This window comes from Quercus suber, unplaced genomic scaffold (genome assembly GCF_002906115.3).
Source record: "Quercus suber isolate HL8 unplaced genomic scaffold, Cork oak 2.0 scaffold_66, whole genome shotgun sequence".
In the NCBI taxonomy this organism is placed as follows: Eukaryota; Viridiplantae; Streptophyta; class Magnoliopsida; order Fagales; family Fagaceae; genus Quercus; species Quercus suber.
In genome coordinates this window covers 792,367-817,129 of record NW_027069531.1, presented here as the reverse complement: position 1 = coordinate 817,129, position 24,763 = coordinate 792,367, and the positions used below count along the sequence as shown (strand labels likewise).

The following is a 24,763-nucleotide window of genomic DNA, read 5'->3' as shown; positions in this document are numbered from 1 at the left end:
ATTTAGTATATTTTGTGCATGAGACCAGATGGAATATTGTCACGTGACAAGTTCTAAGTACGTTTCAGCATCCTCCTATAGGGTTCATTGCTCGGGGTCCTGCGTAGACTGTAGAAGTATAACAGTATATAGAACCTAATAATTTCAGAATTTGATAGGTGATAGGACATCCGATAAAGTATTTATAATTTTCATGCGTGATGACTTTGGGCAAAGATGCACTAGACACCAACATCAACATGGCAGCTATCATGTACCCCATTGCGTCATGCTATGAGAACCTGAGACACACAAGTGGCACAATGCTAGGACCGTCTTTTCTCTCAGGACTGCTGTACTCTGATAAACTACAGAAAAATTTGACAATTCCTTTGTTTTTTTCCCATTCTGATCCTTTGCCAGTTTCTTTCTGCCATTTGGTGGGACCAAACAACAGCGCAAGCCTGTGGCTCAGCCTTTTCGCTTAACCCAATGGACCCACCGCCCCATACGACTGCACCTCCTCACACCGGCAACGCGTGCTACCATGTCCACCTCTCCCTCTCTCTCTCTCTCTCTCTCTCTCTCTCTCATTATTATTATTTTTTTTACTTTTTTTTTTCGGTTATACATAATAATGTATTATACTTCTTATCAGCAACTTCCATTAAGCCCAACGGGCATGTGATAATCCTTCCATTCTTCGTATTAGTTTTAAGAGATAGAGAAGAATCTTTCTTATTGATAAAATAGTTAAATACGACTAGACATGCACTATAAGTTTTTACATGATGATTAGATTAATAACCTTGAGCAAATCCAATTTGCTTGAAAATTCATGAACTTGGATTCCTTCTCTTCCAATCTGTCTGTACAATCAGCTACAGCGTTAACAATGACAAATAATATTCTCCCCCGAAAACAAAAGGAGATTAATCCATTGCCAAACAATAGAGTTTTTTTTTTTTTTTTAAGTATATTATGCATGATTTTAATTAGCTATATGTAGGGTCCAAGTTCTTTTGATATTTATTTAGAAATTAATATTTTAATGCTACCACTCTCACATGGCCAATTAAGGCTGTATCATTGTGCTGGCTCTTCCTCATGGGTGGTGATACAAGTCCACTAACACTAGCCCAACCACTAATATCAATCTTTACATTGTACAGGTAGATAAATCCATTATCCATTATCCTTATTCCTTAATATTATTATTTTTTCTATGTAAATCTGATCTAGTTGGGTTTTAGATCCTGTGGCCAGTTCTTAAATTGTGGACTGTTTCAAGTGGTACCCACTTATCGTACCATTCTGATCTATTTATTGGTGGGCCAGATATGCCACCTTAAGATCCTTCATAGTTCATACTAATGGTGTATTTCAGACCAAAACAATAACAATAATATATATTTGGTGCATATATGTATTATGTAGAGCACATAATTGAGACAACTGTGAGTTGTAATATATGTAATTCTTGGGTGCATGTGATTCACCTTGGTAGGCTAAGCTGTTATTCTGATGATTGTCTTGAGCAATGCAAGGCATTGTGATCCTCAAAAATCATATAGTTATTTTTATATATAAATAATATTATGTGCTTATTATATTCAAATTTAATATATCTGCATTGCTGGACCTGTCTCTGGCATCTCTTTCACAAAACTTGACTCACATTGGCTAAGGCACTGTGATTTGTTTGGCATGCCTCAAACCCCAAATGCAACAAAGCCTTGGTTTCTGTGTGGGAGAGAGAATCTTAAATCCTTCAACAGTTTAACAGTTCTATTTTATTTAACTCTTTTGCAGTATATACTGATGGGGAATGTGAGGTCAAGGTCTTTCTTTATCTTAGAAAGCTGTGGCTCAATTTGAGGTGTAACTGTTTGCCTTTTTGCTTTGCTTCTTCTTCTTCTTCTTCTTCTTCTTCTACTACTACTTCTCCTTCTGCTTCAGAACGACACAGCTGTGATCACCTCAGCTCATGAAACTATTACAGGTCAGAAGAGTCAGTCTTATCTATTTCAGCCACCTTTAGTATATGAATTCAATGGTGTGGAGCTTAGCAAATGATACTGCGTGGGTCTAAAACTTGTTTAGACCCACTTTTATCATATTAATCCTAGTCAAACTCATGCATTTGTGTGTTTTCTCGTTTGCTTTTTAATCTTTAAAGTTTTATCAAGTTAATTGTGTTCTCTCCCCCCTCTCCCACTTCAACCAAAAAAAAATTCTCTCTCTCCATTACTAGCAAATAGTAATAATTAGATTATATTTTTGGCTTTCATATTTCCATGATAATTTAACTTGTTGAGTTTGCAACACAGAAACTCTGGCCTGGAATTTTTTTACCATGTAACGTACAAGTTAATTAGTTGATGTAATGAATAAGTATGAAAGATTCATATGATTATAAGTATATTAGGGAAGTGAAAGTTTGTTCTGAAATATATGTTAGAAGTCTATTGTACAGAAAATTAATAACATCCCTTCAATTAATGTCAGGATCTCTATCTAAATATTCAAGTTAACATGTAAGAAAGAATTATGGCTAAAAGGTCAATGAAATGAGCAAAATGACATCATTTGTTGAAGTACTAAATAGGGTTCTATTAGCAATAATATTCATTTGAATATGAATTGCAAAAGAATACTCACTGTGGTGGCAGATACGACACAAAATAGTTGAAAGGTCTCGATTGTAATATTGTTTTCAAATGACAGAATAATGTTTGAAATTATATATGACATTGTACCATACATAGAAATTAGGATAGGGTGTATTGGACAGAAAACAATACTTTGACCACTGATACAAGGGCAAAAAAGAAAAGAAAAAGTATTTTAAGTAATTGGTACTTGATATACAGGCATTATTGTGCTGATGGATATCCCTGTCATGTGGGAAGATATTTCATATGGGAAAAGATTGTTGTGGCCCAAAACGGCTGAATTTAAGAAAAACAGGAAAAGAAACAGACAAATTATACTGAAAAGTTGTTGATTTAATCAATCCATATCGATTGGTGTTTGAAACTCATTAAAATCAAGCAATTATAACTCTCTTTCTACATAAAGAATTTACATTTGATAGAGTACATTCTTGGCTTCATTTCCCTGATATTTTTTTCTCCATTCACAGGTGTAGGTGTACCAAGGTATCTTAGAAGAAAAGGATTCTCAACTCTTACTATTCTAGTATATTCTTGAGGTAGAAGCAGTGGTCTGAGATTTTCACAAGCTGAATTAAGCTTCAATGGAGAAGCTTGTTGAGTCATATGATAGGGAATGCATGAGAATGGCCATGTTAAAACATGAAGAAACATTCAAGCAGCAGGTATTTCAATTTTCTTCCTATATTTTTAACTGTACATCCTCAATTGGCATTCTTTTGAAGGCTTTGTTGAGTTGTATCCTCAAGTAGCATTGTTTTTAACTGTGAGAATGATATTTTTCAGGTATATGAACTTCATCGTTTATATCAGATACAGAAAATGTTAATGAAAAACATGGAAAGCAGCAGGCCTAATGGATGGAGTCAAGAACTATGGAATTTGAAGAATGAACTTAGTTTCAATCAGACAAATCATAATCGTGGTGCACAACAAAAGCCACAAAGGAAACTTGATCTGGAACAGCCAGCTGAGGAGTACATTGCAGAATCAGGTGGTAATGGAGTATTAGAGATTATAGACGAGAGTGAGATTGAGCTGACTCTAGGCCCCTCAAGTTACAACAGAAGGAAGAAACCTGAGACTCCTCTAACCTCAGATTCAGGACCAAGCTTCTCTTCTTCTTCCACTGGATCCAGTCACATAAATAGGACTAGTTCCTATACAACACGACAAGAATTAAATGGCCATGAACCAAGGCTTGTCCAGGTGCCTGACATGACACTAGGGTATCAAAGCAGAAGTAAAAACAATATTGATGTCGAAGAACAATTAAGACAGGATAGGCTAAACCAGCCATCTTGGTTTTTCCAAGTTTTGAGCTTGAACACTACCTGAAAAAAATAAATCTTCCAAGTTAATATGTGAAGATTTTGAACTGCTCATCTGCTAATTGTATGATTGATGTTTGTGTGGAATTTTTTGCTTAGCTTTTCAGTTTAATGGGTGTACGGTTGAGTCTTCTGTATAGTGGTTTCCCTGAGTTGAAATTCCATCACAATTTACAAGTGACCAGATTTTAGTTTTTCTCTCAGTCATATCCATACATCATATACTGCCAAAGCCCCCACACACAAAAAAGTCTGATTGAGCTAATGGACAAAAGTTCCATACTTAAAACTACAAAGAGGTTGGGCTAAACTAATATCTAGCACTTTCTTCTTTGGCCACAATATTGGAGACAATAGGCAATTGCTTCCTTGCTCAAATATTGATATGGTCATCTGTTTGCTTAAACTGCTTAAGGTTTCTATTATATACAGAAATCATTTCATCAGAGTTTTAGCTTGAAAAGAAACGACTTTAAAGGGGTAAACTTTGCATCATATGTCAGATATTCCACTATCTTGACGGGCAGTCAATTTTTTTTTTTTTTTTTTCCACAATGCATGTTTACAAAATGAATAGAATCGTAGACCAACATTCTTATTTCCATGTGCAGCTAATCTTGTTGCTGCACTTTAAGGAAGCTATTTAAATGATAATTAGAAAAATGGAAGGCCCAAGGAACCTGAAACCATGGAAGGATCTGTTTTGTATGTAAATGCTGTACTCTTGGAGATGGAATTTTAGAGATTTAACATCATATGATCCTATTGCATGGGATTTCACAGTATCAATGAACTAAAATTGCAATGGATTAGATCAGGTAGGAGGAATCTGTCAACAATATGATCTCTACCTCCTAAAACAAGTATGATTGGTGACTCAAGCTCTTCAAAAATGTCCTATAAATTCCACCCATCACTAGGAAACTTTATGACATCAATAAGAATTTTTATAAAAAAATTATACTTTTGTGTCTGCCATCAGATGGACACTAGATTCCCAATTCAAATAGTTATGGCCTTTACAATTTTAGTGAGGAAGGTCAGAGTACAAGCATGTCTAACTCCAACAGTTTAATATCCTTTTATGAGCAGTCACAATTTTGAGAACATCATCTTTTAGGTTTAATGATGATTAGCCTCAGACATCAATATGCACTAGGCTAGGCTGTCCCTTGAGCTATTCTTACTTTTCTAAAGACTCTTTATCAGAAAGGTTTCAATTATTTAAATTCGGACCCCACAAAATGCTGTAATCAGGTATTGCAGTTCATTGTCCATAAGGTTCCTTACAGGTTGAGTGATTTCCAGTTTAACAGTAACAAGAGACATTGATCCCCCTGCCCTGCAGTACTATCTAGTTGGCAAATGAAGAATAATTGACAGTAATCTCCATTCATTTTTTTGTCAGTTAGTAAAAATACTCAAGCTCTTACTGTGCTGCAATATTCTCACCCTCCTGTTATATCTTTTACGATCTCTTGACATGTCAAGGAGGAAGGTTGTTGGCATACATGAGTCTGGCTGTATTTCTTATCTTTCTACTCATGACTCCTCCAATTCAGTAGCACTTCAATTCTCCACTTCTCCCTTTTAGTATGTTGCCATCTTGGTCACCCTCTCTTTAGATCTTGAAGTTGTTGATTCCTTCTAGTTGTAAAGTTGAGTTATTACAATGCGAAGCATATCACTTGAGCAAGCAGCAGTGAATGCCCTGCCCTTTGTGTCTAGGTGTGATGGTCATTTTAGTAGTCCTTTTCATTTAGCCCATTTGGATATTTGGAGTCCAGTAAAAGTCCTCTTATTTTGGGATTTAGGTATTTTATAATTATATTGAAATAAAGATTCAATTTGATGAGTCAATTCATGTTTTTTTTTTTTTTTTTAATTTTTAAAATTTTAAATCTAATAATAGCAAGACTATTTTCAAACTTCTTTGTCACAATTTGTTGATGATTATAGTGTACTTTATCAATCTTTGGTTTCATATTGCACATAAAATAATGTAGTGGAAGGTAAATTGAGACACCTATTGGAAGTTGCCCATGCTTTTTATTTCATAGGAGTGTACCAAAATCATATTGGAGTGATGTCATGTTGACTGCTTGTTATCATATCAATTGAATCTTTACCTTGTGTGCATATGTTATGTTCATCTTCTAAGCATGAGAGGTGATAAACATGATTCTTAATCTCTTAGGTGCATTTTTTTCTTGAGTAGTCTCATACTCAGAAGGGATACAAGTAGTATTCTCCTACACTTCGCTATCACTTTGTTAGTATTTTTTTTTGTTTTTGTTTTAGTGTTGATGTCACATTTAGAAGAGATGAACCGTTTCTAAGAAGCACTAGAAACATATTCCAACTACACATTACATTATTTACAAAATATCTCGCTTTATATAATAATTGTATGTAAAATACATTATATTTCTTTGAAAAAAAAAACTTGCAAAATTTAAAACTGATGAAATAGCAAATATAGATAGCTTAATTTAGAAAATATAATATATTGTATGAATTATACTTTGTTAAAAAATAATCACATCATTTTAAAAAGGGTTTGAGGTTAACACTTATAAGTTTTATTTTCTATTTTCATTTTTCACTTAACAGAAAAACAAGTTGTCAATTTTTTTGTGTATCGCGCGAGTCTGTGACTAGTTTTTATAGAAGTTCAAATTGCTAATATATTTCTTGAGTCTTTATGTAAAAGTATGTTAGATTTTTCATGTAAAAAATTAAGATTATATGGATTGTATGATATATATATATATATATATGTTTGAGCTTGGGGGAGTATTACAAGTATAAAGACCTGCTAAACTCCCACCAAAAGTATATGTTAGATTTCTTAATCATAATGTATTAAGAAACATAATATATATAAATAATACATGTTATATATGAGTAATTATTTTTGGGTAAAACCCGTTACACACCATTTTGCACACACGTCCATACTCACAGGTGAATTTAAACTTGGAAATTGTGTCTTCAATTCAAATTCACTCATGGGTACAGATGAGCATGCAAAATAGTATGTGTAATTAAGACGGCCCTTAGTCTTAACCCTACACACTTCCCAAAGTTAACACTTTCAATTGGCTTCAAAAGTAACTATCAAATAATTACATGCAACTCCCAAACGTGTGCGCAGAGACAGAGGAGAGAGAGAGAGAGAGAGAGCATTGGATCCTTTGGTTTTTTTGGCTAAATTATTTTGTGCCCTCTATTTAGCAGTATGATTTATGAGGATGTTTTTATTCGTTTTTATTTCTATAATCTTACTTTCTTCAGAGACAAATAGCTTCAACATCAAAGATACTGAATCATTTTAAATTCATGCATGATTTCTGGGATTAATGAAGAAAATAACTCTCAACACAACTGTTCTAATATTACTATTGCAAAGTACTGAATTTTCTTTTCTTTATTTTCATCCTCTTTCTTTATGAGCAAGTTGAGTCTAGTACAGTTTAACTTCAAAGTTCAAATATATATTGCAAGTGTGCTTAACATTAACATCTAAAATTCCCCCTTCAATAACAAGAAACCAGAAAAGTCATCAATTAAACAGCAAATCAAGTAATATTGCACTAAACAATTCCACTTTTTCTATTTACCACCTTTGAATTATTGATTTAAAGTTCTTGAGAGAAGCATAGAATTACAGTGTAATTTTCAACGATTTCACACAAATGCAGGCAGAGGCTACTAGAACTCTTCTCAAGCCTTAAAAATAAAGTAACAATGGCAATATAAACATCACAGACTACTACTAGAGCTCAAAACAAACTAATGTCTTAGGATATGGAGTGCCGACGATTTCTGCTGGATTTTGTCCGACCTTTGGTATTGCCAGGTGTACCATCAGCACGTACAAATGGATAAAGCCGTCCAAGTTTTCTGGACATGGAGTTTATAAATGATTTTCGAGGCAGAGGAGGCTTGTCTGCTGATGGCAGAGTGTTTTGCATTGGACTGCTAACTGATGATTTAAGCGCCGAAATTTCAATTTCTTTCAGTTTCATTTTCATCTTTGCTAGCTCTATTTTCAGGTCCTCATTCTCTCTTCGTAAGCTGGAGAGCTCATCCGAAGCCTGGTGGATATCAGTGGAGTATAAATTTACTTTGGAAGTAAGAGCAGGAGAATCTCCACCCATGAGGTTCCCACTCATGACATTTCTAAGGCGTTGTTGCTCATAATAAAGCACTTGGACCACAGTTTGAACCGGAAGCCGCTCATTCTGAGCAGCATGAGCACAGGCCTCCCGAGATAGTTTCTGACAGTCCATCAAGCTGCACACTTTCTTCCTCTCCATGTCACTTAGAGCAGGATGAGCCTGTGAATCATAAAGGAGAATGGTGGATCAACAACTACAACTTCTGTTATGGACAATTCTAAAATATTTAGAGCCCAATTTGTTTGGTTTTATGTTTTAGTTTCATCAACAATTCCACTTGTCATGAAAAGAATTCCATATTGCCCAAATTCTATCTAAACCTTTTGATATGTTGTTTGGCATATGTCAAATTTGTCATCATAGCAGTACTTTCAAAATCTCAAGATTCCTTGATCTTAGTACCAAGCATCATAAGTGATTCATAACTATAGTTTGCATTTAAAGTCTGAATCCTTTACTGATAAATGAATGCATCAACTAGCCACTTGAGTGGTTGTAAAAATCAGGTAAGAATGGCATCTAGAGCATCCATGTAGATGATTTTTTTTTTTTTTTTTTCATTTATATATTTCAATTCATATGACCAAGGGATCTATAATAATGACTAGATAACATAGTCTTGTAAATATTCCTATTGAATTAGAAGCTATACAAGAAGGAATTTACAGGTTAGAGAGTGCACCTTTATGTAGATATCTATTGCTCTATAGATCCCATCTTCTGTTACCCTTGATTGTTCGGGGATAAGTTCAGCAAGATTGATGAACCTTGAGACAGATACGTTACGGTCAATGGCTATTTCAGCTAGGTAGTTCTCCATTAGCTTCCCAACCCGCTCCATATCACTTGGTGGAGGAGAAACATACTCATCATCTGCATTGCAACCCAAACAGTTCCCATCCATTTCAAAGTCAAGGAAATTCATCAAGATCCTCTGCACTGTGTCCACATCAAATAACGTGTCCCCAGTAAAGGAATATGAAGGAATCAAGAGGTCATCCAAAACGGCCTGGCCTAATTGCATGCCCATCCTCTTCTCCAAATCAAGCCGGCAAGCAACTGTTGTCTCGAGATAAATTGCAGATCGAAGCAGCATAGAAAGAAAGCTAACAGATATTGCATTCTTTTCCCTTGGCAATAGACTCACAATTGTTTCTAATATGACCCTCTTCTCATGCTCTAGTTCTGGCTCAATTTTCTTCCTTCCCTTCCCGAATATTTCCTACAACAAAAATTAATTTGGCTTTAGCCACAAAAAACCATGTAAGTGAAACAATTTAATGTCTTTTGGGGTAGGATCTCACCAAACCTCGTAGAGATTTCTGAGCATAGAGCATTAGTATTGGACCAAGAGCATATTGTCTGAAACCTCTAGCCATCATTGCAATCAGAACTCTTTGAAAGATATCGATTCTAAGAACAGTCAAATCCTCAGCCCACCAATCAACAATAGTCTTCGATTGAGAAACTGAAGAAGAAATTGAACCCTCAGTTACACTCTCAGCTCTACTTGACATACTGAACTGGTTCTCTTTGCAGGCCATATATGCAATGGCATCTATGCACCGGCTTACTAATTTTACTCTCTCTGCTATTGGAATGAGCTTTTCTGACATATGTAAAACAGAAACTGCCCCTGCGAGGCTGTGAAGCGCCACTTCATTCAAGTAGGCGTCAGTTCTTCCTACTAAGTTTCCGACAGCATAGTCCTCAGACATCTCTAGATACTCTGCCACGCATCGAAGTGTGGCAATGTTTTCTGTGCTTATCTCAAAATTTATTCCATAACAGAATTTAGCTGCAAGTTCAAATGCTTCTGCCCCGCCTGGTATTTCAGGGAGTTCAATGACAGAAAGATCAGCATTACTAGACTCTGATACCAGCTTTCTAATGTATCCACATTTCGAGACTAATGGAAACTGCAATTGAAGTGACAAAACACTAAAATTCACTATAACTTGTGATTTAAATTGTAATTCTATAAATTCTTGTTGCCTGTCCACGATTCTTTGAAATATAAAAGTATACAGACAGAAAAAAGAATACAAGTTATATCAGAGGACACTTTTCTATATGTAATTGTACTTCAACTACCAAGTCTTATTCCCTATCATTGATTCTATAAGATAATCTGACACTTGAAACTGAAATTCAGGAGAGTTGAGATTGGATAGCACCTTATGCAAGGAAAAGGAAGCCCCTCCAACGTGAATAGTAACATCGCTTGGGATCTCCTGGGAGAAAATCCTGCAAAAAAGAGTTGAAGACACCATCTTCAATATTTCTTCGGCCTAACGTTTTCTCCGACAAAATTAGGCCAAACATAAAAGATAACAGACATAATTTCATGACCATTTAAAGAGTTAAAAAAAAAAAAAAAAAAAAAAAAACAGTGAAGCAATTAGATAGGACAATAATTAGGCCAAACATAAAAGATAACAGACATAATTTCATGACCATTTAAAGAGTTAAAAAAAAAAAAAAAAAAAAAAAAACAGTGAAGCAATTAGATAGGACAAAAGAATAAGAAGCAAACCATTCACTGGTTCTCTTCAGAGCAGAGGAAAGGAGTTCCTTCTTAGATGACATGTTGTTAACAGTGTTGGGTGCAGTCTTCTCTTGATTGACATCCTCCATGGCAGAGACTGAGGCACCTTTTATCATTGTCATTTCTCCATCATATAGTGGATGATAGCAAAGCAAGCAAGAACGGAGAAACAGTGAGATACATATTCTGTCAAAGGTTCTGGTTAAGAATCACTCATGAACATGTCATTCTATGTACTTTTTTTGTTTTCTTTCGACCCTTTTTTTCAAACTTTCAATAAGAGACTCAACCTAACTATTATGTAGTTATTATTATGAAGAAGGATAGAAGCTAGCTCAAGCTGGATAACAGTGCATAATTGCATATCTCAATTTTTTTTTTCCTTCGCTAATTACTGTAATATCCGACTTCAGCTTCACAAACAATAATCTTATGGTATATTTCCCAAATTGGCCTCCTGTTTGGCAACAAAAGGAATTATGCATTAGTGAGTATATAAGGACGTATTGAAATGAATGGCAGAAGGGTATTATGAAATAGGAATGGGGGTAAAAGTTGAAGCATCAAGATGTAGATTTTAGTGTGTGGTGAGGGCTTTATGGAGATCTGCTGAAAGGATGAGATGGTCGCCTGCTTATAGGCGGCTAAAAGTATTAGTTTCCCCGTGGGATATTATTCTCACCCACAAAGGTCCCATCTTTCCTTTTCATTTTTCCTGGCTTTTTAATCTTGCAATTTGTGTGTTTTTCTAACATGCCAAGTGCCAAGTGCCAAGTGCCAACTCCCAAAAATGAAAATTCAGAACAAGACAGAAAAATGTTTACTTGACTGACTTGATTAATAATTACATCAATGGATCATCATATGAAGGATGGTGCAATTTCCATGAGTGTCATCATCTAATTTTCATTGGTTTGTTTCTTTAGGAGTAGATACAGTTTACTTTTCAACCTTTTTAGTTTTCAACTTTTTAAAATTGAGATTTCTTTGAAAAATTGTACCTAGGCACAAGTCAAGTTTAAAAAGTTAGGCTTGAAAAGTCTTTGAAATCATAGTACCTTTTTTGTTTTTTGTTTTTAATTTTTATAATTTGATTGTTGGGATGGGAGATTTGAACCCTGGATGCCTCAATTAAAAACACCATAATGTGCCAAGTCTCTTGGCGAAATCACCCAGCTAAATGGGCACCATGTGTTAATGTCTAGAAAGGGAACCGGGAGAATTATTGCCCAAATTATAGTTGTTAGTTTTTATATTAACAAACTCATGATCTTCCTCTAAAATTTTATAGAAAGTAATAAAGAGAATGGACTAAATTGTGATCACTTGGAAAATTGTTAAAGATACCCAAGTCCTCATGCCTGTGCACTCAGTGGAACAGAACACAAGCTTCGCCCATAACACAATGTCTATTTTGTTTGATAAATAGAAAGGCCTTGCAATATTCTGTGACCAACAAACCCTCTCTATCAAGGATGGTAGGCTCCAAAAAAAGTAAGCCGAGGGAGAGGAAACTGCCATGATCCAAATCAAGATGGATTACAAAAAAAAACATAGTTTTTGCCAAATGGGAAAATGGTTAAATCACTAAATCCCACTGCTACGTAGCATTTTGGGAATAATGTGAATAATCTGTCCCACCATCACCTGCCTTTGAAAGGGGCAGCAAATTTAGAATTTGAGCGTTACTTTGGATAACTCATACAGAGCTGCAGAGGGACTGGCTGCCGACTGGTGAGACAGTGAGAGTGATAGCATGTCTTCTGTCATAAGTTTATGTTTCTATGATTGAAGAAATCTGTAGCTTGTACACATCAAAGGCGTCAGTCTTTCACGTTATGCTATTTAGGTGTAATCTTCATATGTTGACTGATCATGGACCAGTTATCCATCGATATCTCATTAGATACAGTGATTTCAGACCTCATTATTTGAGTGTGCACTATTCAAATAATTGAGCACCGGCCACTAGTCCTACCATGGCCCCGTTAATCAAAGCTACCAACTCATTTGGCTTAGGCTTAGGGCACTTCTGCACTGTGGGGTAAGGTCTGGGATTGAAAGGTAGGTCTGCAATTTTGTTTGTGATGCAGGCGGAAAGTCACAAGAAGCAAATAAGGATTGTTTCAAGGATGCATTGAATCTGCAATGAGAGTTACTAGAATCCACAAAAAAAAATAGAAAGACAAATTTCTGAAATTTTAACAAATTTAGTGTCCATTTGACATAATTAATTTTACTAACTTATTTTACTATTTGACTTATTTTTACTATTATTTATGGGTTTTACTGCACTTTTTGGTATTATTCATGAGTCTCACTGTACTATTTCAGCTAACTTTTACCTTTACCTACATATTTTTAGTAAAAAGTTTTTAATTTTGAAAAAATAAGCGAATTCTAATCAGATACTTAATACCGAATTCCTTGGAGGGTACAATGAGCTTAAATAAAAAAGAAGCCTTAGGGCTGTGAAGAGACACTTATAGAGCCCTAAACCATTCTTAGGGCAGCTAGGAAAACACTCTAAACCCCTAATTCGTGTCAGGCACGAAATTGGACCATAAAATAGAAAAATTATATTAAAAAAGGCAAAATTAAGATTATTATGATTTATGAAATCAAATCCTATTGTTTCTAGGAAAAATATATACCAAAACATTCAAGAGTTTAATTTTACTTTAAAATTAAAAATTATTAACGGAAAATTAAAAGAAATAAATATATATATATATATATATATATATATTAGGTCCAAACGAAAGATTTTATTAACGGAAAATTAAAAGAAATAAATAAATATATATATATATATATATATATATATTAGGTCCAAACGAAAGATTTTGGCCCCAAAAGCGGTGTTGGTCGTGGTCGAGGGCGATGAGTTTTGCTTCCAGCGTAGTTACCCTTCACGTCACCAATTTTCATGCAATTTTGTCACTGGCGCCGATAATTTCTACTAACACTCCTTACTTTTGGAATTTTTATGTGTTGACTTCCAGCGTTTTCTCTGATCAAGGAAGTGTGTGCGGCATAGTCAATCAAATCCTTGCAGCTAATCTATTCTTGAGTATCTACCAATAAATCATAGAGCAAACTATCAAAGTTATTGATGATCAGATTTGCTCAAGGCTGTGTTTACTTGTTTAGCATCTTGTTATTCCGTTGAGGGTTCGTACAGCTTTGCAGACCATTTGATACCTTTCATTACAGTAAACCAAAACTCATCTTAGCGCATAAGAACTTGGAAACTGAAAATGAATTATTAGGGCTCATTTGATAATGATGTTCTAGTAACGTTTGTATTTTTTAAAAATACGTGTGAGTAAAAAAGTGTGTGTGAAAATACGTGCAATATTGTTTAAATACTAAAAACTATTGTTTAAAATACACTACCAAACAGTCCCTAGGTGTGTATCTTGTGATATTTGACTTTTTAAATAGGAGGTAGAATTGAGAGTTTGAACTCTGATCACTTGTCATATGGTGTCATGATAGACTACCATTTATCCCAAAAACTTAAGTTATTAACAGAAAGATAAATTTAATCATTATTCTAACAATATTTAATCACTAAGATTCACAATCACTTGTTAATTGGAAGCAGATGTTCGATCCTCATTGCAAGACATGTTAGTATTTAATCTCAACCAGCAATGCTGAAAGAAAAGGCATCCGATGAATATATAAACCTGCTGTCGAGTCTGCTCTTTATGCAATAGATTAAGAGAGAGTCAAGATTTCAATAAGTCCATAGAGTGAACAATAATGGAGGTTCTAGCAAGAAACACGGGAAGAGGCGCTAAGTTCAGCAGCTGAAAGGTTCTAAAAGGAAAACAGCCTGAGTGGTGTGACCTACACTGACAAATTTTTTGACTCCCTTCACCATGGTTCCCTATGTGGGGGTGATAGACAATGGAATACAGCTTATCGGAAAATTATGTTTTAGTTGATCCGGCTTCTACCTAGCTATATATGTAGATGTTGTACATTACAAGGCCCACAATCAAGGCAATAATTTCCAAAGCACTTGAGATTCTAGCTGAGTTAGGATTCACTATCTTACACTGCGAAATTGTCCTCACTCCTTCGGGTAATTTCTGATCGAGGACGTGTCACCTCAGAGCAGTGTATGTCCCCTTATTTACTTGACTTCATGAAATTGTTTAAAAGTTTCAGCCACAAAAGAATTTGGAGCATCTCCAAAGGAGAACCAATGCAAGCAAGACCACAAGAAATTGTTCCAAAGGAATCTTTGCTGTAGAAGAATTAACAGATTTGATGTTAATTTACTGGTACATCAGCCAAAAAAAGAAATGTGCCTATTGCTACAGTAACATATGGGCACTTTTGAAGAGACCCTTCAAGAATTGTTTGGTTCCATCATCTGCAGAATACGTGTAGTTCACCTTCTATCCATTTGAAGACCAAACCAAATCAAAACATTGATTGCTAGAAAACAAATCTTGGGATTGGTTAATAAATCAAATGATTGATTACAAGAGAGGATCGTGAGATTGAAACATGGGAAAATTTGCCATTTAACATTATTTTTAGAACAATTTAGTTAGTTGTGAAGTTCGCAAAACTATTTTGCAAACTAGCATCTTGAGACTTTGAAACTCGATTTTAGTGAAAGAACTCGAGTCTCTAAGTCTCGAGTTGCAAGTGGTGGCAATCTGATGTGGAAGGAAAAATTCACATGGAACTCGAGTCTTTAAGACTTGAATCGCTGTCGAAGAAAATCTGGGTTTGTGCACGCTGGCTATGTGTTTGTTCCTACCGTGAGTTCTTCTTCTTCCTGTGGATTCCTCTTCAGATCTTCTTCTTCTTCTTCTTCTTCTTCTCCTCAGTCTCGGTCTACTTCTTACTCACGCTTCTTGGAATTCAAGTCTTAGAAACTCGAGTTCTATATGGATTATTTATCCACATCAGCTTGGAACTCAAGTCTTAGGCCTCGTTTAGGAGGAGAAATTAAAAGGAATAAAAAGAAAAATTTTATAATATTCTTCCATTCCCTTATTTGGGAGTTTTAATGGAGGGAATGGAAAACTCATTCCCTTGTTTGGGAGTTTAAGCGGGAAGGAATGAAATGGGTAGGAAGGAACACTCATTTCTCTCTATTCCCTTAAAATCTCAAATTTTTATTCTCCCCGAAATTGGAAGGAATGGAAGAGAATGAAATTAGATTTAATGATTTTTTTTACTAAAACTCCCAAAATATCTCTATATATTTAACCATTTATTTGAAAATAGGGGTCTAATAGTAATATTGTCATAAAATGATTTCATTCCATTCTCTCCATGTTGCTTCTAAACAAGATTACTTACAATCCATTCATTTTCATTAATTTCCATTCCTTTATTTTAAAACATCCAATCAAGGTTACTTAATTCTATTCTATTCCATTATTTTCCCTTACTTAAATACATTTCATTCATTTCCATTCCCTTATGATCATTCTATTCCATTCAATTCCTTTTTTTTTCCTTCTACAACTATACTTTTTTTTTTTTTTTTTTGGGTAAACTCCTACAACTATACTAGTGTGGGCCTGAGAATTTGGCAACCCCGGCCCACTTTGTATCCGGCCCAAGGCCTATGCCGAAGAGGAGGAAATGCCCGGGGATGAAGCATGAAAACCTAAATTGCCCAGGAACCTTGCCAATGACGAGTCTGTCCTCGGCCAGCCAAGACCGTAGAAGGGAAGAGTAACGAGTCACCAAAAGCAGCCCTCCAGGGCATCTAAGGAGAAAGATTAAGTACAACACATTGGCCGTGGAAGGGAGGCCGAGGAGCAAAGCCAGGATTGAATTGTAACTTCCACATTAAATGCACACGACTGATGTTCAGGTAGCATTAATGGGAAATTGCTGCATCTCACGAGGAGTTCTGGCAAGGTGGCTGATGGGACGGGTTGACAGAGGAAGGCATGGATGATCAACAAGTGGAGGAAAGGGATCGTTGAAGGAGGACTATATAAAGGGGGATCCCCATGGAAGAAGGACGACGAAGAAGCTCCTCAGACCGAGCCGAGGACAGATTCTTGAGGATGGTTTCGGTTTACCGGTGTTCGATGGTGGAAAACATTGCATAGGGGGTTGTCCACTTGCCAGGGCCTAGTTCTTGAACCCGCTCTCTACAAATTCATTGTATTGGGCTAGCTGTGCTTGAGTCCACTCACTCAACAGTAGAAGTGCTCAAACCCAGTCCCTACAATTGGCATCGTCTGTGGAAAGAACTTGTGCACTAGCAAGCGTAGTGGACAATCGTTCCTAGGTTGCTAGTTTACAGAAGGTAGGCAGTTTTTCATCACCGCCAACGACACCGATCTCGAATCCCATTTAAAAAAACAAACAAACAACGATGCATCTGCTCAAGAAACGGTTATTGTAGAAAAATAAAAGATTCAGAGAAAAGGAAGAGCAAATAAACATTGCAGCCTTTTTATTAAATAAAAAAATATATATATACATTGTTCAAACAGAGGCTCAGACAGGCTTGTTTTAAAGCCAACTCTACAAATGGAGGCCCAGACAAGCTTGTTCGAAAGCTAACCCTAGGAAGGAAGGCTGAGGCAGGCTTGTTTTAAGGCTGCCAACAACCCCTGGGCCGATGTGGGTGGTGCCAATGAGAAGAGAGGAGCAGACGCAAAAGCGCCTGATGGCCCCACCCCATGATGTCCCCTTGATGCTCCTCCAACCTCATGATGGTTAAACATTGGAGGTGGCAACACTTGGGAACTAGACGTGACGTAATCTTGCAAGCCTCTATCGACGGGTGAGCTGGGCGCGGGTCACTACCAGCTTGAAGGGCAGGCACGGACGCGTATCGGAGAAAAGCATTATGTTCCTCATGGACCTCCCTCCTAACTGCTAGGAGAATGACGCCCAAGCCCTACCGCACCGGAAGCCTGACGCGAACTACAACCGCTATGGCTCTCGGTTGAGGGAGGCGGACCCCCCTTTTTGCTCAATTTAAGGGTAAGAACACCTTTGGCTTGCTTGCCCTTGCTCTCATCTAGGGCCGTCCCATTCCTTCAAGCCCTGATCACAATCCTGGCAAGGTTATCGAAGGGGCTTAGAGGGTTGGAAGATCATGTTTCCTGTTCAACTAAAGGGTTTGTGAGGTATGGAAGGATGATTCCCCAGAAGAACTTATATAGAGGGCAAAGGTTGGTGGGAATCAGTCCACACATAATTCGAAGGAAGAATTATCAGCGATATTAATCATGACCAAACTCCAAAGAGGCCACCCATCGCTGGATCTGTATTAATCCAAGAGGATATTAATGAAGGCGCGCCTCGCACACCAAAGCGTCAGGCGTACAACTCGAACAGTCAAAACATGCCTCGTAATCAAAGAGGGCAAAAAATTGGAGTGAACGAAAGGCTACTGCCACGCATGAGGATAGAGATCTGAGCCGCCCCTGTCTAGGGTAGCTCGGGACCAAGGGCCCAGTCTGAGGAGTAACCCATTTCCGATGAAGCGAGGCCGAGGTCGTCGTCACACTAAAAATAAACTTCCCAACATTGAGGACTAATCCTTTCACTCTAGGTAGAAGAACACAAGCATTAGACTGAACCAAGATCTTGCATGGTCCTCGGACTCGAGCCTATGGGAAAACTAACCGCTCCAAGGTCTTGCATGGTTCTCGGACTCAAACCTATGGAAAAACTAGTTACTTACAGAAGAACACAAGCATTAGACTGAACCAAGGTCTTGCATGGTCCTCGGACTCAAGCCTATGAGAAAACTAACCACTCTAAAAATACCTGGGTACTAGACTAAACCAAGGTCTTGCATGGTCCTCGGACTCAAGCCTATAGGAAAACTAACCACTCCAAAAATACCTGAGTATTAGACTGAACTAAGGTCTTGCATGGTCCTTAGACTCAAACCTATGGGAAAACTAGTTACTTACAAAAGAACACAAGCGTTAGATTAAACCAAGGTTTTACATGGTCCTCGGACTCAAGCCTATGAGAAAGCTAACCACTCCAAAAATACTTGGGTACTAGACTGAACCAAGGTTTTGCATAGTCCTCGAACTCAAACCTATGGAAAAACTAGTTACTTACAGAAGAACATAAGCGTTAGACTAAACCAAGGTCTTGCATGGTCCTCGGACTCAAGCTTATAGAAAAACTAACCACTCCAAAAATACCTAGGTACTAGACTGAACTAAGGTCTTGCATGGTCCTCGGACTCAAACCTATGAGAAAACTTGCTACTCACAGGAGAACATAAGCCTTAGGCTGAGCCAAGGTCTTGCATGGCCCTCGGACTCAAACCTAAGGAGAGGCTAGTTACTCACAGAGGGACCTAAGTGTTAGACAGAGCCAAGGTTTTGCATGGTCCTCGGATTCAGGTCCCTGAAGAGACTGGCTACGTTCAGCAAAGGAGTAAACAAGCACAAGCCCATGAGCATCACTTAAAGCATTTTAAGGCATATTGAACCTAACCCCTTAGCGTAGTCAGCAACTAATGGCTTTCCTAAGCATTTTTTTACTGTTTACAGTATCTCATTCATGTGATGTAGAACCAATATTGTGGAGTCGTTCCCTCAGCATCCAATCCAGCAAAAATAGGTCGTGGTGTTAATGTGGTTCAATTATCGATCAAAATCTAAGTGGGAACCATTGCTAGGGACTTTATGTTTTTCGGTTGCCAGTTTAGAATGAAAAACGTGCCGAGTTTCAGAGATTGTGAAGCTTATAATCGAAGCACAGGTTATGTCGGTAGCCAAACTCATCGCAATGACAATAGATGCCAGGTAAAAAGAAAAGAAGATCCATGCATTCAGCATAAAAATAACATTACAGTGTTTTAAACCAAAACGAAATATACGGTGATGAATCAAGACAAAGAGGAAGGAAGATAAGGGCGACGCAAGTCAACATAGCAAGGTGGCCGAACGAAATTGCCCATCTCCTTAACTCGACAAAAAGCTGGTCCTTGGGGGTCGCCCGAGAAGCCTCATCTGGCGCCTCAAGATCCTAGCTCGGAGGTGCAACTCCGGAGGACTCCTTGTCGGTAGGGGTGACCTGGGGGTCAGTGGGAAGCTTCACCACGTTCTGGGACACTGGTTGGGTTGGAGGTTTGACCGGATTCAAAGTATGTGCGCCAGAGTTCTTGAATACAAAAGTAAGGAGGCAAATCGGTTCAAATGAGTATTTATATCCTCAATTTAAAACAACCTGGCGGAGTTTCCCGCCCTTAAAGACAAAAAATCCCCACCGACTGATTACCATCACACCATTGAATGTGGGGAGTATGGAGCCANGAGGAAAATTCCTCAAACTTACTAGGTACTAATTGATAAAATTATTCACATATACTAGAATATAAAGTTTTTTCCAACTAATCTATGTCATCTTGTTTTCGTCATTTTTTTGTCCCCACTAGATGTTTCTCATCATACTTGTCAACTCATCACAAATTGAATCTGGGATCTTAAAGCAACTCACAGAGTATGTTAAAACCGCTTAAGCAACAACCTTGATCATAATTTCCTTACCAACTCTAGACGAAAGCTTCTCCTTCCAACCACCAATTTAGTTGCTAACTTTTTATTGAGATATATGAAGGTGTTACACTTAGACTGACCAACCAAAGAATGAAGACCAAGGTATTTCTCATGTTGACGAATAACCTAAGCCTCAAACTTGCTTTTAAATTCAATCTAAATTTCAACAAGAGTATTTTTGCTAAAAAAAACAATGATGTTTTTGCTCTATTCAGTTTTTGTCCAAAAGCTTCCTCATATACATTCAAAATTCTTTACAGTGCAGTACACTCATCCATATAAGCTTTACAGGAAATTAAACTATCATCTATAAAAAATAAATGCGAAACACTAGGACCCCATTTGCAAGCCTGTACTCCAGATAAATCACCCAGTTCAACTAATTTTTTGAGTAAAGCTAAAACACTGACTCTACCCTATTGTAAACTTTACTCATATCCAACTTCAAAGACATCTCCCAAACTTTACCTTTCCACTTCTAACTAATGTGGTGCATGGTTTCAAATGTAACCAACACATTATCAATGATTAATCTTTCATGAACAAAGGCACTTTGGTTATCACTAATAATAAGAGGTAAATTTTCTTTAACCTATTTGCAAGAGTTTTAGAAGCCAATTTATACACAACATTACATAGGCTAATAGGGCAAAATTCTGTAACTCTAGTAGGATTTTTGTTTTGGGAATGAGAGTTCTGCGTGCCCAAAATTCCTTTAACAAACAAGGCTTGAAATTGAGCTCACAAATTACTTGTATAGTGGGCTTAGTGTTTCCTGCTAAGGGTGGTTCCTTGCCAAGCGACCCAATGACACCCCTTAGCTCTCACGAACTCCCTTTCTTTCCTTTCTAAGTTGCTCTCCCTCTTGGTGGTATTAGCTCTCTCTCTTTCTCTCTCTCTCTCTCTCTCTCTCCTCTCTCTTTTATTAGTCATCATTATTCTTTTACCATTAGTATTATTTTTGTTTCTTTCTTCTACCATTGTGTGTGTGTTGATATGCATATGGGTGTTTAAGATTTTGTTGTTCACTTTTTTTTTTTTTTTTTTTTGTATTGCTATCTTTATTCCATGAAAGATTGTCAGGCATAATTTTGATGCGAAATGTTTTTTTATTGGATTTTTTTTTTTTTTTTTTTGTATTTGTCTATAATAAACTATATAATTTTTGTCCGTTCATTAATATTTAAGAACATGATAATATATCAAAGTTAATAATTTTGTATTCAGTATGAACTATGGTTAATGTATTAATACTATAATTCGTCCCCCAAGTAAAATTTCATGGCTATGCCCCTGTATTTGGGAGTCTAGTATTTCTTTTTTAAAATCCGTTCATAAACACAATTTTAAGTGTTAAATTCATATTTTTAAAACATGATTTCACTTAAATCATGTTTTCAAAACACAACAATGTCAATATTTTAAAGTATTGAAATTGTTCCTATCTTGTATAAAAAAAATTATTGAAATTGTGTTTTTGAAAACAAGATAGTAAGAAAAAAAAAAAAAAAAAGCTAATAAATCGCATTTCAAAACAATACTCATTTAGCTCAACCAATAAAGTTTCTGATAGTTGTAGAAGAGATTTGGGGTTCAATCCCCGCCTATACCAAAAACTGATTGGTGCCTTGGTCTGACAATAAAGAGTCATCATTAGGAACGGACTCCATAGGTTGAAACTCTAAAAAAAGAAAAAAGAAAAAAGAAAGAGGCTCTAGTGGAGTACAACTCAGATACATCAAACCCAAAGAAATAACATTAGGAGGTGGACATATAAAGAAGACAAGGTCATCAGACAGTTTGCGTCCTTTCTTTTTCTAAGGCATTGGCCACTAACTTAGCTTCTAAGAAGTAAGAACAGTGTGCATTAGGTGTGTTCACCAAACTGTACCAAAACTGGTCGTAAAAAGGCATAACCGCACCGCACCGCAAGTAACAGTGCATCGCTTGGTGCAATGTGGTTTGTGGTTTTATAATAAGAAAACCGTAGCCTACCACACCCTCTCTATATATTAATATATTTATTTATTTTTAATATTAAATATATTATTAATAATTTAATAACCCTAGTTTAGAAAAAAAATCAATAACCCTAGTAAGTGTTGACTAAGAAAGCTAGCCCAAAATAAAGAAAAACTAACTCAATAGTTTAAAACTTTGCCCAAAACAAAGGGAAAAATTAGTTTTGGGCTGGGTAGGAAAAACCCAAAATTTGAAAAATATACCGACTTCAAACCGTTCAAACTGCATCTTATACATAACACTGCATATGTGACCGCAAAAATGAGGTGCAATGTGGTTATGGTTTTGGCTAAATTCTAAACCGCACCACACCACACCGTACATGTGACCGCAAAAATAAAGTGTGGTGCAATTATAATTTTAGCTAAATTGCACCACAAAGTGTGGTGCTAAAAATGACCCAAAATCACAGCGCACCGTAAACACTCCTAATATGCATGTTCCATGGTTGATTCCTCCTAAAGTCATAACCAAGTATTCTTTTCACTTGGTTGATTATCAAAAAAAAAAAAGTATTATTTTCACTCATTCCAAGCAAGAACATACATCTTCACATTAAATCATAATGAAATTCGATGTAACTACACGGCGTAGAACATAAGTTCACCCCCTAAAACTTCCCTTTTATTCAGCAAGAAAAAGCAAGTTCCGATTAAAAACAAGAAGTGGCTATAGCTTCACTTTAGCCACGTTCTTAGCCTAGGAGAAGAAATGAAGGCTATGGTACCTAGGGTGTGTCTGCACATGTGAACATGTGATCGATGTCTATTTGATGTACGCATCTGCAATTATTCATTTTCATTCGTTGTTAATATCAAATATCTCAGCAAAAGTACAAATTAAATTAACTTTGGAATCCCATGCAAATGTCGTAACTGTTTGTTTCGATGGAAATTGAAAAACCTTTTGTGAAGGTAGGTTTTTTAATTTTTGGTTGCTTTTTAGTGTTTTGGTAGCATAAAAAAAAAATGAATTAAAAGAAAACTATTTTTGGTCAGCATAAAAAGTATGATTTTTTTTTTTTTTTGAGAAGGAAGTATAACTTAATTTTTAGAGATTATTTTCTACTTTTTTTTTTTTAATAAAAAACAACTTTATCTCATGAAAAGCTAAATAAGGAAAGTTACGAAATCGTTTTCTAACTCATTTAAGATTACATTGCTTTCATTATAAGTGGTATTTATTTTTGGCATCATTTGAAAAATTTCTCTTTCACATTGAATGTTTATTTTTTGAGTCTTTCAAAATGTATGTATTTGGAAGTAATTATATAATACTTTGAAAGTACAATAATGTGGTGTTCTCTACTTTCACATAATATTGAATTTCAATAATTAAATTCATAGTAGAATTCACCATTCATTAAGAAGAAAAGACTACCTCATGGCTACACTTCGAGAGAGTATCCAATTATTTTATTGTTTTTGGTGGTAGTTAGCATTTTTTGCATCTTAACTTTCCGCAATGATTTTTCAATCTTTTTACTTGCAAATATTATGTGTCAAAAGGGTTTGACTTGCATTTAGTGTACATATTTTTGGCATGTGTTTATATTGTGTCCTATTCAAGGCATTAGAACAATGGACGAAAGCTTTGTCCATGTCCAAATGTGACTGTGATAAACTAGAGAGGGAAAAAAAATAAGTGAAGAGGAAGTAGCTAAATGGATAGAGGAGAAAAATTAAAGTGGAGAGAGAGAGAGAGAGGTTGGATGAGGGGTAAGAGAAAGAAAAAAAAAAATTGAATTTGCTTTAGGCCAAAAAATATATTTAAAATTTTTTTTTTTAAAATTCAGATCTTGTAGAGTTGAATTTCATGACTTCAACATTTGAATTCCTCATATTCAATTATTCATAATTTTCCCATTTGAAATCTCTAACTTAATTGTTTCATTATTACAAATTTAGGCAAAATTTAACTCCAAATCAATTTGGAGTTATCTTCTCCAAATCAGTTTATTTAAGTATATTATATAACTTATTAAAAAAATCCCATTAAAAAACGAGTTGGAGGAAGATAGTTCTCCACACCAGTTTTAAGCTGAACTTTTTTTAACTACCCGGCCATTACTGCTTCACAAGCTGTTAAATTTTCCTTTTTGATGGGACACAAGCTGTTTTACTTTTAAAAGTAGTTTTTAACAAATCTGGTTATAAAGCGAACTTATACAAAGGAACTACCACATATGTTAAATTTTTTTTTGGTATTCTCGTCAACTGCCATTGTTACAGGCGGTGTTGCATTTGAATGACTAAGCTCGGTGATTCAGGTGACCCGAGTAAGTAGCAACGGGCGCCATTGCCTTGCTGGGAGATGCAATTGCCGATGTTGCGGTGCTGGCCTGGTAGTGATGGTGACCCATGACCTGCATGTTTGTGAGGGTGATTTTGCTGTCTGCCGTTAGTAAGGATAGGTTTTTTTTTTTTTTTTTTTTTTTTGAGGAACATGCAAAGGATAGTTTGGTTATTTTTTTTTTTTTTTTTTTTTTTTT

The 24,763-nt window shown here is 36.1% G+C and overlaps 2 protein-coding genes across 3 annotated transcripts; one reads left to right on the top strand and one right to left on the bottom strand.

Moving 5' to 3' along the window:
- The first annotated feature begins 1,607 nt into the window (after positions 1-1,607).
- On the top strand, positions 1,608-4,162 carry LOC112034030 (uncharacterized). 2 transcript variants are annotated; one of them, XM_024066819.2, is made up of 3 exons: positions 1,608-1,981; positions 3,125-3,319; positions 3,441-4,162. In XM_024066819.2, exons 2-3 carry the CDS (start codon positions 3,239-3,241, stop codon positions 3,990-3,992), a joined length of 633 nt encoding a protein of 210 aa, XP_023922587.1. In that variant the 5' UTR covers positions 1,608-1,981; positions 3,125-3,238; the 3' UTR covers positions 3,993-4,162. The 2 variants fall into 2 exon arrangements, with proteins under 2 accessions (XP_023922587.1, XP_065628970.1); XM_065772898.1 differs by lacking the exon at positions 1,608-1,981 and having other exon boundaries at positions 2,010-3,319.
- A 3,414-nt stretch (positions 4,163-7,576) lies between these two features.
- Positions 7,577-11,261, bottom strand: LOC112034019 (BTB/POZ domain-containing protein SR1IP1). The gene is made up of 5 exons (XM_024066809.2): positions 10,706-11,261; positions 10,347-10,416; positions 9,474-10,088; positions 8,852-9,391; positions 7,577-8,328 (listed from the first exon to the last, which is right to left on the bottom strand). Exons 1-5 carry the CDS (start codon positions 10,837-10,839, stop codon positions 7,789-7,791), a joined length of 1,899 nt encoding a protein of 632 aa, XP_023922577.1. The 5' UTR covers positions 10,840-11,261; the 3' UTR covers positions 7,577-7,788.
- Positions 11,262-24,763: the final 13,502 nt, after the last annotated feature.

Excerpts from the sequence above, each read along its gene's own strand:
- LOC112034030 (XM_024066819.2), top strand. The coding sequence starts at position 3,239 with ATGGAGAAGCTTGTTGAGTCATATGATAGGGAATGCATGAGAATGGCC. Across the intron at positions 3,320-3,440 it reads AAGAAACATTCAAGCAGCAG|GTATATGAACTTCATCGTTT; the intron begins GTATTTCAATTT and ends GATATTTTTCAG.
- LOC112034019 (XM_024066809.2), bottom strand. The coding sequence starts at position 10,839 with ATGACAATGATAAAAGGTGCCTCAGTCTCTGCCATGGAGGATGTCAAT. Across the intron at positions 10,089-10,346 it reads CTTCCTTTTCCTTGCATAAG|TTTCCATTAGTCTCGAAATG; the intron begins GTGCTATCCAAT and ends CTTCAATTGCAG. Across the intron at positions 9,392-9,473 it reads AGAAATCTCTACGAGGTTTG|GAAATATTCGGGAAGGGAAG; the intron begins GTGAGATCCTAC and ends TTTTTGTTGTAG.